The 16,111-nt window shown below is 44.2% G+C and overlaps 1 protein-coding gene across 4 annotated transcripts in view; it reads right to left on the bottom strand.

Moving 5' to 3' along the window:
* LOC136664072 (coiled-coil domain-containing protein 148-like) overlaps positions 1–16,111 on the bottom strand; it is a 115,750-nt gene that overhangs the window by 25,423 nt on the left and 74,216 nt on the right. For all 4 annotated transcript variants that reach the window (XM_066641104.1, XM_066641106.1, XM_066641108.1 and 1 more), the window contains one exon: positions 354–494. In XM_066641104.1, the coding sequence (XP_066497201.1) occupies positions 354–494 (141 nt within the window). The remainder of the gene's footprint in view (positions 1–353; positions 495–16,111) is intronic.

Below are 16,111 nucleotides of genomic sequence, written 5' to 3'. Positions count from 1 at the left end.
TGTGTGTTGCCCTGTGAAGGACTGGCGTCCCCTCCAGGGTGTATTCTTGCCTTGCGCCCAATGATTCCAGGTAGGCTCTGGACCCACCGCGACCCTAAACTGGATAAGCGCTTACAGATAATGAATGAATTCTTATTATTATTACTAACATCTCATATTCTAATTCTAATTACAGTGATCAGAATATCACTATCATAGTGATCAGTGATAGTGATCAGTTTAATGAATGTGATTAAACCTGTATTTTATGATATCTAATAGATTCCAGATCTTGAAATGCTTTATTGTTATGATTCACTAATTATTTGCCTCATTTGTGATTCACTGGTGTATGTTATACACATGGGACATACCCTTTGTTTTTGTTTATTCCTCTTGGCGTGCTCTCTCTCCTGCTCTCCTCTCTCCCTCTCCTTCTCCTCTTCCTCCCAGCGGGCTGCTATGGCCGCCTCCAGACGAGCAACTTCATCCTGCTTCTCACGCCACTGCTGCACCTTCACACAGACGCACACGTACACAGACAAGGGCATATAAAACATAGATAAACAAGCATTAAAATCCACACGATAAATGACACACAGAGTGAGTGACAGGTGGGTTTAGCAGCTGTCTCCCTGCAGAGTGAGTTGCACTGAAGTGTTGAGACTCAAACTTGCAAATCGATCTACTAATCCATTACCAAAGCTTTGTAAATCCTCACACACACACCTTGGCACATTTGCAGTAGGAACATCCTCAGCCCAGGGGGTCTAGAGAGGGGGAATCAACACCTCCTGTATTGTCTTGTGAATTGTGTTTAACAGGATACAATTTGAGGCCGGTGGCAATATTCACACATGCGTTCCTTCAGTTCACATTATGCATGAGCCATTTCCACTAACTATATCCTTCACTTTGCATGCTTTACAAGGCAGGTGTAAACACTGCCTATCACTCAGAGCCTCTAGTCACAATTTATTTTTTCATGTGCTGGCTGGTGGCCCATGCCTCAGTTTATCTCTATGATATTTACAAAAACATTTTGTTGGTGTTTATCCTCCTCAGTGACTGTGGTGGTCACCTACCCCCCTCTGAAAGATCCCCTTCCTAAGGTCTTAAATGTAAACATAGTAACAGGTAGCAGTTTGTATGGTCCAATCGGCCTTTTGCAAATTAGCACAACACACAACCATCACTAGGGTTCTTTGTGAAGTTTTCCCTCACAGTTCTTATCTATGAAACAAGTAACAGGTTTAAAAATGTATTTAAATAGTAAAGTATTAAATAGCCGCTAGGGTTGGACGGTATAACAACAATGCATGTACCGTGGAGCTTAAAAATGTGGGCGGTATTTACGGCGTTGGTGTGGTGTGTCAAATTTCTGTTCTGTGTCTTTAAAAATCTGCTAAAATGCTCATGTGCATTTAAGAGAGCCACAGGGAGGGGGCGCTGTGGGAGCTCAAAGACTGCTGATGTCACAGTGTGAAAACAAGTGGAGAAAAACACAAGCCTAAATTTAGCACTGACTTTGGGTTAAAAGAGAGTGGAATAAAGCTGTAAACAGACAAAATACACAGGGATATGGCTTTATCCTCTAAATAAGTGTGTTTTGAACCTTAGTTCACTGAAACATCTGCTGTGGTGTGTGCTAAACACAAGCGCCTGTTAGCGCCAGTTTCTTATTTCCAGACTTTTCTGTTCCTCCAGCACCAGTTGCTGAAGTTTGCTCTCTCTCAGAAATGGGTTTTTATCGTCAACTCGTGTCTGTCTGCACTTTCGGGCTGTGTTTAGCTTAATTCACTCGAGCACCCTCCCCATGGTAATACCGTATACGGCGATAATATTTTGAGGCGGTACGGAAAATGTGGATACCACCCATCCTTAATAGCCGCCCTCCTGAATATGCAGGAGCATGTGATTTAGTGAGTGAGTTCCAGTAAATGAGTGAGTGAGTGAGTTACAAGTCAATCCCATGAGGTGCTTCACATTTAAAAATTCTCACAAATATGATTCCAACATTTTATGAGCCTGGAGGTCCTAATCGGTGCAGGGGTCTATGTCTATCTAGCCCTAATGCAAGGACATCAAAGAGAGCTAACAGTGTGGCACTGATGTGAAGCCCCACCACTCCCCATCCCTTGTGGAAAACCTAAACACAGTGAATTGAGTGAGAAGGTGAATGAATGAGGGATTTAGTCAGGTCAGTAACGTGATTTGCATCTAACAATTAGTAATATAATTATGCATCTTTGTAAATTAAATGCAGTAAATGAGAACAGCCAGGAAAATGAACAAATCCCAAACATGCTCCTGCCCTGGGTTTTATTCAGCTAGCCATGCCTCTTCATAAAGGAACATGCTGTTAGTGACACGCAAACAGCCAATTATTTAACAGGTTTATCACTCTCCGAACGGGTCAAAACCAGAGAGAGGGAACCAACTTGTCCTCCTTGCTTGCTGTTTTAAATAAAATCATGTGTAGCATCTAAAAGTTATTTTAAAGACATGTTTGTGCACTTGGAAGTTATAAACTACATGACACAACAGATAGTTCTGGCCATGCAATCTGATTGGTTGAGAAGTGTGGCTTTGTCATAACCACGGTTATAACCCTCCACTGAGCTAACAACTTAGATTATGCTGCAGCTCTCATTAAAGGAACACTATGTAATATTTTTTACCTCAGTTTACAGCTTCAGAATAGTTAAGATGTTTCATCGACCTGTAATAGGGCATTTGTTGCTACTCTGGGCTTGGCACTGCAGAAAATGCACTAGGTAACTATTGAGGAAGGGTAGAAACAACTCCGTTCACGTCCCCATTGATTTACACCCCATGAATTACACCAGGGAAAGCTCCAAGACCTAATCTAATATAGTGTTCCTTTAAGACATTTTTCACCAGTAAATAAAGTAAATTAAGTTATTATCAGGTCACGTTTCACACCATTAAAATGTATTCAATTTATTTTGAGATTTCTGCTCAGTTTTCTTTGATTCTATATTACACAACTTTATTTCGTACTTTAAAGAGATCCTTTAATGTTTGTTTCTTTAATGCCTCATATTGATAAAAGTCCATTTACTTCAAGTAAATATTACCCCTTTTCTTTATATGATGTGTATATCAAGTCTAGAACATTCCTTTATCTTACATTTTTATTTCGGCAAAATTATGAGTGTGTTTTTCATTGCTGTGTTGAAATAATTCCCGTTTTCTCTTGATAAATAATGTCATTGTATTTAAGGTGTTGACATACAGCATTTTACCCTGATCTTATTAAAAAGGTCATTAAAAAATATCAATAATTGTACATATATATATTCCCACATATGTGGGGCGTGATTCATTTGCCTGATTAGTTCCTTGATTAACACATTACAATAATTAGCATGTGTTTACCTGTGATTGCCACTTTGTGAGAATAAAGACCAACTGCTGCTCTAGTAAATGATGTTTGCTGCATGTTTGGGGCTTTTGGCTGAGAAAGATTGTGGCTATTTTTACGTGCTCTGCGAACTCAATCAAAGGCCAGACCAGGGCAGGAATTAAACTGTAGTTTTATGCCTGAGGTGAGCTCTGTGCTAATGAGTACCTTCAGCAGAGGAAATCCCAGCTGTCTTCCACCAATAAGCATTAACAATAATTACAAACTGTGCACTTCAGAAATTCCAATGTGGCTGTTTTTATGCTTCAGGACTGACCACTGCTGCCTCAACGTGATGGGGTCTTGTGGGTCGGGCCCTTTGGCATTAGCAGGAGAATTTTTTCAACAAACACTTTGTAGATTTAAATACAAAGTCCAGTAATATAATCAGGAGCCAGTAGATGTCAAGTCACGAGTCAGTCACAGTTTAAACCAACAATGAGTGTCTGTGAAGCAGAATCTGACGGAGTTATCAACATTACGTTATTCAAGCTAAGGTTGTTAAAGCAGGGGAGGTTTAAAGGACTGCCTAATTCAGTGGTTCCCAAAATTTGAGGACTGCTAACAAAAGATGGACAGGTCTGTGAGAGCTAACCCTGCAGCAGATGATGAGTTTTCTCAAGCCACAACTTCCAAAGGGAAAAGAATAAAATATGACGAGGCACATCTCAGAGCAACTCACACCAGTCACTGAAGAGAAGAGGGGGTTAAATGGGGCAGTTTTGTAGAGAGTAAATGAGCAGGTTTCAGGCTTTTTCTCTCAGGAAGAAGTTTTATTATTTATTTTTTGTGCAGAGAAGCAATTAGGAGCAAATACGTTTAACAATGACTTAAGCTCAATCACTTTATTTGAGTTTTATTTTATAAGCAGCTGCAGTTTTGTATAAATTTATAAATAAATTCCAGTGGAGCTTGGAATAAAAGATGTGCATGTGTCAGTAAAGGGGGGTGGGGGGTGAGGGGTGGAGGTGAAAGGGGGCGTGAAAATATTCTCATTTACAAAAGGGGCATGGCAGAAAATGTTTGGGAACCATTGGCGTAACTGATTTTTACGGAATGAAATGTGTAAAATCCCCTAGTGTTTACACAGTTGAAATGTTGTATGGTGACTCCAGCGTTGCACTAAAGACAATGCACTCAATATCAACCCCTTTAACATGTTTTCCTGTCACTTGAAGTGGATTTCAGGTGGATACTGGAAGTACTGAGGGTGCTCTGGGTTCTGACAATTACAATAGGTCCTTTACACTGCAGTTATGACTGGTACACTATTAAAACCCCAACTAATACTAAACGGCAATGACAGATCTCATTCATAACCCCTTTGATATTTTACATACTGAATAATATGCACTTGGCTGAATCAGGACTGGCATTTTAGAAGTTAATCATGGCTCTAGTAATTGTTAAAACTGTCAACCATGTTTTCACATGACATTCATTTTTTCTCAAATTTAGAAACCTGACAAAACATTTTGTAAAAATTGTGGATTCAAATATTTCAATCTAGACACATTTGTATCTGTAAGCTGAAGAAATTTTGCTGATGCATTGTTTAGAGGAGGAGCGGCACGGTGGCGCAGCAGGTAGGTGTCGCAGTCACACAGCTCCAGGGGCCTGGAGGTTGTGGGTTCGATTCCCGCTCCGGGTGACTGTCTGTGAGGAGTGTGGTGTGTTCTCCCTGTGTCTGCGTGGGTTTCCTCCGGGTGACTGTCTGTGAGGAGTGTGGTGTGTTCTCCCCGTGTCTGCGTGGGTTTCCTCCGGGTGACTGTCTGTGAGGAGTGTGGTGTGTTCTCCCTGTGTCTGCGTGGGTTTCCTCCGGGTGACTGTCTGTGAGGAGTGTGGTGTGTTCTCCCCGTGTCTGTGTGGGTTTCCTCTGGGTGACTGTCTGTGAGGAGTGTGGTGTGTTCTCCCCGTGTCTGCGTGGGTTTCCTCCGGGTGACTGTCTGTGAGGAGTGTGGTGTGTTCTCCCTGTGTCTGCGTGGGTTTCCTCCGGGTGACTGTCTGTGAGGAGTGTGGTGTGTTCTCCCTGTGTCTGCGTGGGTTTCCTCTGGGTGACTGTCTGTGAGGAGTGTGGTGTGTTCTCCCCGTGTCTGTGTGGGTTTCCTCTGGGTGACTGTCTGTGAGGAGTGTGGTGTGTTCTCTCTGTGTCTGCGTGGGTTTCCTCCGGGTGACTGTCTGTGAGGAGTGTGGTGTGTTCTCTCTGTGTCTGCGTGGGTTTCCTCCGGGTGACTGTCTGTGAGGAGTGTGGTGTGTTCTCTCTGTGTCTGCGTGGGTTTCCTCCGGGTGCTCCGGTTTCCTCCCACACTCCAAAAACACACGTTGGTACGTGGATTGGTGACTCTAAAGTGTCCGTAGGTGTGAGTGTGTGAGTGAATGTGTGTGTGTTGCCCTGTGAAGGACTGGTGCCCCCTCCACGGTGTGTTCCCGCCTTGCGCCCAATGATTCCAGGTAGGCTCTGGACCCACCGCGACCCTGAACTGGATAAGGGTTACAGATAATGAATGAATTGTTTAGAGGACATTTTTGTGGAAAGACAAAATCAATCTTCCATGTTTATGTAGTTTGCAGACTTTAGAAACGAAAAGGAAAATGATGCACAGAGTCGGCCCATGGACACAATACAAATCAAAAGTTAACGTAGTTATGAATGTAATCATGTATAATCACATGTGTAATCATTTATATAGAATTCCTAAGGAACACAAGACACAACAGGTATTTTCTACTTCATTTGCTCTAATTCAACAGTGAACAACTCAGAAACAGTCATTAACTGAGAGCTTGTGTATTTTAAGCGTGCCAGCGTCTCTTTCATCGGAGCTGAACCCTGTTCTAACGTGTGTGAGCCACAGTGGTTGGTGTGGTAGACATTAGAGGCGTGTGGCAGCTTGCGAGAGTGCGGCAGAGCGCTTCTGCTTAACGCCGGTGAGAAGGAACAGACGCAACAATCTGTTCAGCGCTCTGATGAGCCTCTCGGCCGCTTCACACTTCCACTGTGCAGAACCTCAATGTGTTCTCAGCAACAGCTTGCCATCAAACACACATTTTTCAAAAGCGTTGGGGAATCTGCCACGGTCCACGGCCCAGCGCGCTGACAGCCGCTGCGAGAGACCAGGAAAACTTCCAGAACCAATTTCAGCTCTGTCTGAAGAAGAAAAAGAAAAAGAAACCCAACACTAGGCTCCACAGTGCTAAATAAAACCCACATCAGCCACAAATCTTAACAAAGAGCCCTTCTTTAGATCAATACTCATTTTTTTTTGCTGCAGCAATCCCTCAATTTGTTTTTTTTTTGTTGTTCTGTTTTGGCTGTAATTTTTTATGTTATGTAATGGCAAAGCCAAGAGCAAGAAAAGCTTACACCTAGACAGAGAGAGAGAGAGAGAGAGAGAGAGAGAGAGAGAGAGAGAGAGGTGGGGGTAACTGGTCCCATAATTGCACCATCAATCATGCTCTTCCCTGACCCAGATAAGACAGCACAGTGCCAGGGGAAGGGAACTACAGAAAGGTAACATTTTACACACACACACACACACACACACACACACACACACACACAAACATTTATCTCAATTTCTCCACATTAGAAACAATCAAAAACTCTCAGCATGTAAAATTTACTCATTATAATATAGATGTCATTGTTTATTGTATAAAATTCCTCGTTATAATCAAATATTTCCCAAATTCAAAATCAGTTCGTTATAAAATTACACACTTCTGCTGGACAGAGTTAGACTCCGCTTATTTCCGTTGCTTGTTTGATACATTACAAACGCATCAGTCTCATCTATGAATTAACACAGTTCACAGCTTCAAACGAAACTAAAACCTACATGTAGCACATTATTAGAGTAACGTTGTCTACAACTCTTAAATCTGACCAACGAGTGCAGAGCAGCCGTAGCCTTAATACCGACGTGAGCTTGAGACTAGAGTATTGCCAGAGATGCCAAGGCTGGTAACCTCCAAACTGCTCTGCTCCGGCTGTGTATTCACTGCTCCTAGTGTGTGTTTGTGTGTTCACTGCTCCTAGCGTGTGTTTGTGTGTTCACTGCCCCTAGCGTGCGTTTGTGTGTTCACTGCTCCTAGCGTGTGTTTGTGTGTTCACTGCTCCTAGCGTGTGTTTGTGTGTTCACTGCTCCTAGCGTGCGTTTGTGTGTTCACTGCCCCTAGCGTGCGTTTGTGTGTTCACTGCCCCTAGCGTGCGTTTGTGTGTTCACTGCTCCTAGCGTGTGTTTGTGTGTTCACTGCTCCTAGCGTGCGTTTGTGTGTTCACTGCCCCTAGCGTGTGTTTGTGTGTTCACTGCTCCTAGCGTGTGTTTGTCTGTTCACTGCTCCTAGTGTGCGTTTGTGTGTTCACTGCCCCTAGCGTGCGTTTGTGTGTTCACTGCTCCTAGCGTGCGTTTGTGTGTTCACTGCCCCTAGCGTGTGTTTGTGTGTACACTGCTCCTAGTGTGTTTGTCTGTTCACTGCTCCTAGTGTGCGTTTGTGTGTTCACTGCCCCTAGCGTGCGTTTGTGTGTTCACTGCCCCTAGCGTGCGTTTGTGTGTTCACTGCTCCTAGCGTGTGTTTGTGTGTTCACTGCTCCTAGCGTGCGTTTGTGTGTTCACTGCCCCTAGCGTGTGTTTGTGTGTACACTGCTCCTAGTGTGTTTGTCTGTTCACTGCTCCTAGTGTGCGTTTGTGTGTTCACTGCCCCTAGCGTGCGTTTGTGTGTTCACTGCTCCTAGTGTGCGTTTGTGTGTTCACTGCCCCTAGCGTGTGTTTGTGTGTACACTGCTCCTAGTGTGTTTGTCTGTTCACTGCTCCTAGTGTGCGTTTGTGTGTTCACTGCCCCTAGCGTGCGTTTGTGTGTACACTGCTCCTAGCGTGTGTTTGTGTGTTCACTGCTCCTAGCGTGTGTTTGTGTGTACACTGCTCCTAGCGTGTGTTTGTGTGTTCACTGCTCCTAGCGTGCGTTTGTGTGTTCACTGCCCCTAGCGTGTGTTTGTGTGTACACTGCTCCTAGTGTGTTTGTCTGTTCACTGCTCCTAGTGTGCGTTTGTGTGTTCACTGCCCCTAGCGTGCGTTTGTGTGTTCACTGCTCCTAGCGTGTGTTTGTGTGTACACTGCTCCTAGTGTGTTTGTCTGTTCACTGCTCCTAGTGTGTGTTTGTCTGTTCACTGCTCCTAGCGTGTGTTTGTGTGTTCACTGCTCCTAGCGTGTGCTTGTGTGTACACTGCTCCTAGTGTGTGTTTGTGTGTTCACTGCTCCTAGCGTGTGTTTGGGTGTTCACTGCTCCTAGCGTGTGTTTGTGTGTTCACAGTGCGTTTGTGTGTACACTGCTCCTAGCGTGCGTTTGTGTGTTCACTGCCCCTAGCGTGCGTTTGTGTGTTCACTGCTCCTAGCGTGTGTTTGTGTGTACACTGCTCCTAGCGTGTGTTTGTGTGTACACTGCTCCTAGCGTGTGTTTGTGTGTTCACTGCTCCTAGCGTGTGTTTGTGTGTTCACTGCTCCTAGCGTGTGTTGGTGTGTTCACTGCTCCTAGCGTGTGTTTGTGTGTTCACTGCTCCTAGCGTGTGTTTGTGTGTTCACTGCTCCTAGCGTGTGTTTGTCTGTTCACTGCTCCTAGCGTGCGTTTGTGTGCTCACTGCTCCTAGCGTGCGTTTGTGTGCTCACTGCTCCTAGCGTGCGTTTGTGTGTTCACTGCTCCTAGCGTGCGTTTGTGTGTTCACTGCTCCTAGCGTGCGTTTGTGTGTTCACTGCTCCTAGTGTGTGTTTGTCTGTTCACTGCTCCTAGCGTGTGTTTGTGTGTTCACTGCTCCTAGCGTGTGCTTGTGTGTACACTGCTCCTAGCGTGTGCTTGTGTGTACACTGCTCCTAGCGTGTGTTTGTGTGTTCACTGCTCCTAGCGTGCGTTTGTGTGTTCACTGCCCCTAGCGTGCGTTTGTGTGTTCACTGCTCCTAGTGTGTGTTTGTGTGTACACTGCTCCTAGCGTGTGTTTGTGTGTACACTGCTCCTAGCGTGTGTTTGTGTGTTCACTGCTCCTAGCGTGTGTTTGTGTGTTCACTGCTCCTAGCGTGTGTTTGTGTGTTCACTGCTCCTAGCGTGTGTTTGTGTGTTCACTGCTCCTAGCGTGTGTTTGTGTGTTCACTGCTCCTAGCGTGTGTTTGTGTGTTCACTGCTCCTAGCGTGTGTTTGTGTGTTCACTGCTCCTAGCGTGTGTTTGTCTGTTCACTGCTCCTAGCGTGTGTTTGTCTGTTCACTGCTCCTAGCGTGTGTTTGTGTGCTCACTGCTCCTAGCGTGCGTTTGTGTGCTCACTGCTCCTAGCGTGCGTTTGTGTGTTCACTGCTCCTAGCGTGCGTTTGTGTGTTCACTGCTCCTAGCGTGCGTTTGTGTGTTCACTGCTCCTAGCGTGCGTTTGTGTGTACACTGCTCCTAGCGTGTGTTTGTGTGTACACTGCTCCTAGCGTGTGTTTGTGTGTTCACTGCTCCTAGCGTGTGTTTGTGTGTTCACTGCTCCTAGCGTGTGTTTGTGTGTACACTGCTCCTAGTGTGTGTTTGTGTGTTCACTGCTCCTAGCGTGTGTTTGTGTGCTCACTGCTCCTAGCGTGTGTTTGTGTGCTCACTGCTCCTAGCGTGTGTTTGTGTGTTCACTGCTCCTAGCGTGTGTTTGTGTGTTCACTGCTCCTAGCGTGTGTTTGTGTGCTCACTGCTCCTAGCGTGTGTTTGTGTGCTCACTGCTCCTAGCGTGTGTTTGTGTGTTCACTGCTCCTAGCGTGTGTTTGTGTGTTCACTGCTCCTAGCGTGTGTTTGTGTGTTCACTGCTCCTAGCGTGTGTTTGTGTGTTCACTGCTCCTAGCGTGTGTTTGTGTGTTCACTGCTCCTAGCGTGTGTTTGTGTGTTCACTGCTCCTAGCGTGTGTTTGTGTGTTCACTGCTCCTAGCGTGTGTTTGTGTGTTCACTGCTCCTAGCGTGTGTTTGTGTGTTCACTGCTCCTAGCGTGTGTTTGTGTGTACACTGCTCCTAGTGTGTGTTTGTGTGTTCACTGCCACAGATGGGCTAAACGCAGAGAAGCAATTTCCCCAAAGGAATCAATAACGTGACTCTTCTCTTCTTCTACTTCTTTTACAGTAGCTCTGTCTACACACAACATACATTCAACCAACTGTTTCAAAAGTGCTCCTCAAAATATGTGTGTTTAGGAGTGAGGCCCCTGCCTTCGCCAAAGTCTGTCCACTGTACTGTGTTCTCCCATATTTTATTTGTCCCAAACTGCATGAACACCCGTCTTTGGTTGATAGACTGCAAACACATTGCTGTAATAATATTTTTAATGACTCTCTTTGGAAACTCAATTTTCTGAGCACAAATGGAAACGGGAAATCTGCACGTCTAAAACGTCTTCGTTTAGAATTATCAAAAGCATAAACTCAGCTACATTAGTGCCATATAATACAACTATTAAATAGGGATCAATAAAATGTGAGCCGTGAAAAAGCGTGTTCACTGTGGGCCTGTGTGCTCCTTTGTGTAAACTGCAACATGCAATAAATTCCTAGATGCCGTATATAATTCATGTGCTTTAATACTAAAAGGCCTCGAAGGGGCTGTAAAACAGAAATTGAAATCTTTCACACTTTCTGCTGCTGCACCCCGTTCTGTATTGTTCTGCAGCGTGGCTTTAGAAGCAGCATTAAAACCACGCTGCTAATGAAATCTATATCTGCAAATGCCAGAATCCAATCTCAGCAGAAGCAGGGTTTCTCTTTTTTTTTTTTTTTCTACACACAGTCACACAGAAACAGAAACACACACACACACACCCACACACACACAAAAGAGTGTTTGTGCTGCTTCCGTTGGTTCTACAGAGGCGTTTAATAAGCTTCCTTGTCACTCCAGAGAAAAAGTGTCTTTTAAAAAACACAGAAAAAGAAAAGGCCACATATAAAACACACTACTGAAACAACACTCAAGACACACACACACACACAGAGAGAGAGAGAGAGAGAGAGAGAGAGAGAGAGAGAGAGAGAGAGAGAGAGAGAGAAATATAAAGGGGGAATGAGAGGAGGACAGAGGAAGTCATCATGCTTGTGTTTCCACCGATTTTGACTGACACTGTCATCTCTATTATTCACGTCTCTCACGCCTCCAGCTGCCAGTGTTGGGCTGAGAGCTGCTCCACTCTGCTTTCTTAAAAAAACAAAACAAAACACAGCTCTCTAGAGAGGTGCCACAGAGGAGCCTCTTTCAACAGTTGGTCCTTACAGAGCTATTAAAGCTGAAGTGTGCATCGGGAAGAATATTTCTTCAGTTAAAAAATATAATCCTCACGTTAATGTTCTATTTAAGCAGCGGCCTCCTGCTGCAGTGCTGGAGGACTCGTGTTTCAGTTACTGCATTATTTACACACGCCTTCCATACGATTTACTCACCCATGCCTCCGTCCAGGTCCAGAGGTGTAGACCACTGAACGAAGCAGTTTTTCTAGAGCCCTACGCTCAGCTTTGAAGGAAATAGGAGCATTCATATTTAATGTATTTTAGAGTACTGCAGACGTCATGTAATTCGACTAGGATTCTAATAAAACACTTCAGTGCGTCTGGAAATGTCAGATTACATCATGGATTATGTTTTGGAAAGTATTAAATGTACAAAGGTGTTCGAAAGAGCCATAAACACAGCGCTAGAATATAGACTACAGAAACAATGCCTCCACACAGAGTGTAGATGTAACAGAAGCGTTTAAATCAATCAATAAATAAACAGACATACAAAAAAAAAAAAACTGCAGTCGAATTAAGGGCGGCACGGTGGCGCAGCAGGTAGGTGTCGCAGTCACACAGCTCCAGGGACCTGGAGGTTGTGGGTTCGATTCCCGCTCCGGGTGACTGTCTGTGAGGAGTGTTGTGTGTTTTCCCTGTGTCTGCGTGGGTTTCCTCCGGGTGACTGTCTGTGAGGAGTGTGGTGTGTTCTCTCTGTGTCTGCGTGGGTTTCCTCCGGGTGACTGTCTGTGAGGAGTGTGGTGTGTTCTCTCTGTGTCTGCGTGGGTTTCCTCCGGGTGACTGTCTGTGAGGAGTGTGGTGTGTTCTCCCTGTGTCTGTGTGGTGTGGGTTTCCTCCGGGGAAGGACTGGCGCCCCCTCAAGGGTGTGTTCCTGCCTTGCGCCCAGTGATTCCGGGTACACACCTGACCCACTGCCGCCCTGAACTGGATAAGGGTTACAGACAATGGATGGATGAATGAATGAATTAATTAATGAATGAAAGTAGTAAAACTCCTCATGCTACCAGTGTCTCTTGCTGAACAGCTAATCTCCCAGCATCCACTGATATTTGCAGTAGGTTACTGTAATTAGGAAAAGCTCACATGTGGGTGATGTAATTACAGAAAAAAATTCCCATAATGCTTTTCAGTTCAAAGCAATGTTCTGTATTTTAATTAAACGGTAATAAATTACCTGTAAAATGACACCAACTGTTTTTCAATGTGATCAATGCCAAGTGTCCAGTATAGGGCTATAACGCCACCTAGCACTGACCCAAAGGGCATTCAGTGATGGAGCACCACACAATCCCTCAGAGATATGTTAGAGTGGTGTTTGTGATCCAGAACTAATCATTAAACATCACTACCTTATCTCACTGATGCTTTCTTTTACCTGAACGTTATCATATCTACACAGACCTCCTTCAACATCTGGTCTAAACCCGTCCCAGAGGAGCACAGGCTGAGGTGAAGATATCTAATATAAATAGAAATGTTGGATGAGCAAGTGCTCAAATATTTGGCTAATAGTCTTTGCGTCTACGATAATACAGTTGTTTTTTTCCATCAAAAATATTCTCCAGATAAACAGTTTAAACCTCTCTGATCTTGTCTTTTTGCGATGTATTGAATATATTTTTTTAAACTGCTGAAGCATTTTTGACTTTTGTATTAATGGAAAAGATAAATGGGTTCCCTTTATTCCATCACACACTGCTGTTACTCCACAATCCAAAAGGATCAAAACTGCACAAAACACCACAAGTCTAGGATTGAAGATCTCCCCTCAGGAAATGCAGTAATTTGTGTTTAATTGTGCCTCATTTGTAACCATCAGATGTGCTCATTTGTAACTAATAAGACAGAAGATAAGACAGATACTGAGAGTTCTGCGGAGAGAATCTGAATGTGATTCAAGAGCAGGAAGAATGAAAGTGTTGAGGCAGTGGAGACGCTGGAACTTGGGTCTGTGCATGGTGTTTAGACTCTGGTACAGTGTAAATGAGCCTTAAAAACCAATGGTGTACTTTTAAAATCCAGTTGTGTTCCCTAAAGTTACATTACACCCCCTTCTCCAGAAGGAGAGGTGAATATTCGTAATATTTCGTTATAGAAGAGTGTATAATAATAATAATAAAAACAAGAGACCTGGAAATGAAATGGGGCGTATGAAATTAACACAACCTATACATCTACAATAGTATAGAATATGGCAGTTATGTTCCTTAACTAAGAGTGATGCTACAGTGACAGAAAAAGGTACCATCACTGAGGCGTTTTTTTTCTCAGAGTGTGCTTCAAAGGCTTGGCTGTAGGTAACAATATGACCTCAGCTACAAGTAATAACTAATTATTTTAGTAACCATTTAAAAATACATTTTATGTTGTACTACAATTTCTAATCAAGGAGGTAGGCTAATGCAGTGTTAGGAGTCTTGCTCAAGGAAGCTTTAGGACTCTTTCATTGTTGGGAAATGAGCTGAGAAATGACTCCTACTCTTTTTGTGTGGAGGGCAGCAGTGTTAGGTTTATCCAACTGTGCTACAGAAGCAGTCATTTTAACCACTGATAAATTAAACTTTTAAAGCTGATAATAGATCACTAACTTAGCATTACTTCATTGCTACAGGACGGCTGTGCCTGCTGCATTCTCTGTCCCTAATTAGTGCAAATGTCAATTAACTGCATCCACTTATGTCTGTGAGGAGTGTGGTGTGTTCTCTCTGTGTCTTCGTGGGTTTCCTCCGGGTGACTGTCTGTGAGGAGTGTGGTGTGTTCTCCCTGTGTCTGCGTGGGTTTCCTCCGGGTGACTGTCTGTGAGGAGTGTGGTGTGTTCTCCCTGTGTCTGCGTGGGTTTACTCCGGGTGACTGTCTGTGAGGAGTGTGGTGTGTTCTCCCTGTGTCTGCGTGGGTTTCCTCCGGGTGCTCCGGTTTCCTCCCACGCTCCAAAAACACATGTTGGTAGGTGGATTGAAGACTCCAAAGTGTCTGTAGGTGTGAGCGTGTGAGTGAATGTGTGAGTGTGTGTCACCCTGTGAAGGACTGGTGCCCCCTCCAGGGTGTGTTCCTGCATTGCGCCCAGTGATTCCGGGTAGGCTCCGGATCCACCGCCGCCCTGAACTGGATAAGGGTTACACACAATGAATGAATGAATGAACATCTGGATGAATATACATATGAGGTTTTGATATATATGTCTTTCCTATGTCATCCACATTGTACAATGTACTGTGTAGTAAGTTAGTTTTGCCCACAGACAGTTTATTTAAGGCCACACAATCAGAATACATGAACATTGCTCTATGTCTTTGAAAAAACAAAAGATCATCTGTTCAAAACAACATTTGAATAGTGAAATGTCTCTAGGCAGCTTACTGATGGCTGAAACACTAGCGCTCATCATCCCTCCATCAGCCAGCACAGCTGGACCAAATAAGAGCCACCGTTACCATGGTGATGTGACAAGAAAAATAAACAAGGGCGAAGGAAAACACATCAGTGTCTAAATTTCTAAATGAAGTCATATTCCGCAGTATAGCATTCAGTCACAGTGTGTTTATGAGAGTGACAGAGAAGGATATTATGTGATGCAGGACCGAGAGTAGTCTATAGGTAAGGCCCTGAGGGGTCTATGACAACACCAGCTTCACGGTTTTTTACAACAACACTCAACATTTCTTAACACCAGTTAGAGTGTCTGACCCAGGGGTCAGATAAAAAATGAAGATATTTCTGTAGACTTCCCTCCATTTTCAAAAACACATTGATCCACACCATTTTTGAAAATATCTCCATTCATGCAGATGCAAAAGAATGATGTCTGTGAGGAGTGTGGTGTGTTCTCTCTGTGCCTGTGTGGGTTTCCTCCGGGTGACTGTCTGTGAGGAGTGTGGTTTGTTCTCCCTGTGTCTGCGTGGGTTTCCTCTGGGTGACTGTCTGTGAGGAGTGTGGTGTGTTCTCCCTGTGTCTGTGTGGGTTTCCTCCGGGTGACTGTCTGTGAGGAGTGTGGTTTGTTCTCCCTGTGTCTGCGTGGGTTTCCTCCGGGTGACCGGGTATCACATTCCTGTGATTAATCATCACAAACCATTACCTCGCATTACATAATTAAACCATGGCAGCTGTTTTTCCAGTCTAAGTTTGGATCAGCTACCATTATTTCAAACAAGTTTAGTGGACACTACAATTAAGCAATTAGCATCTACTACATACTGGGTTCTTTGGCATGAATACAAACACTGACCCATCCAAGATCACTTTGATTTTGGAAAAAGATCAACAAGAGGAAAAGATCTAAGTTACTTTGAAGTAGGGGTCAATACTGGGGCACAAACGGCAGAAGCCTGAGGCATAAAGACTTCTCAACTCTCCAGAGAATCAGTAGAACACTGACTAAAGTGACATGTGCATTTAAATCTATGGGAGAGGCTTCTATCAATAGGGTTGGGA

The sequence above is a fragment of the Hoplias malabaricus genome, chromosome 12, assembly GCF_029633855.1.
Source record: "Hoplias malabaricus isolate fHopMal1 chromosome 12, fHopMal1.hap1, whole genome shotgun sequence".
Lineage (NCBI taxonomy): Eukaryota > Metazoa > Chordata > Actinopteri > Characiformes > Erythrinidae > Hoplias > Hoplias malabaricus.
This window is presented reverse-complemented; position numbering and strand designations above follow the sequence as displayed.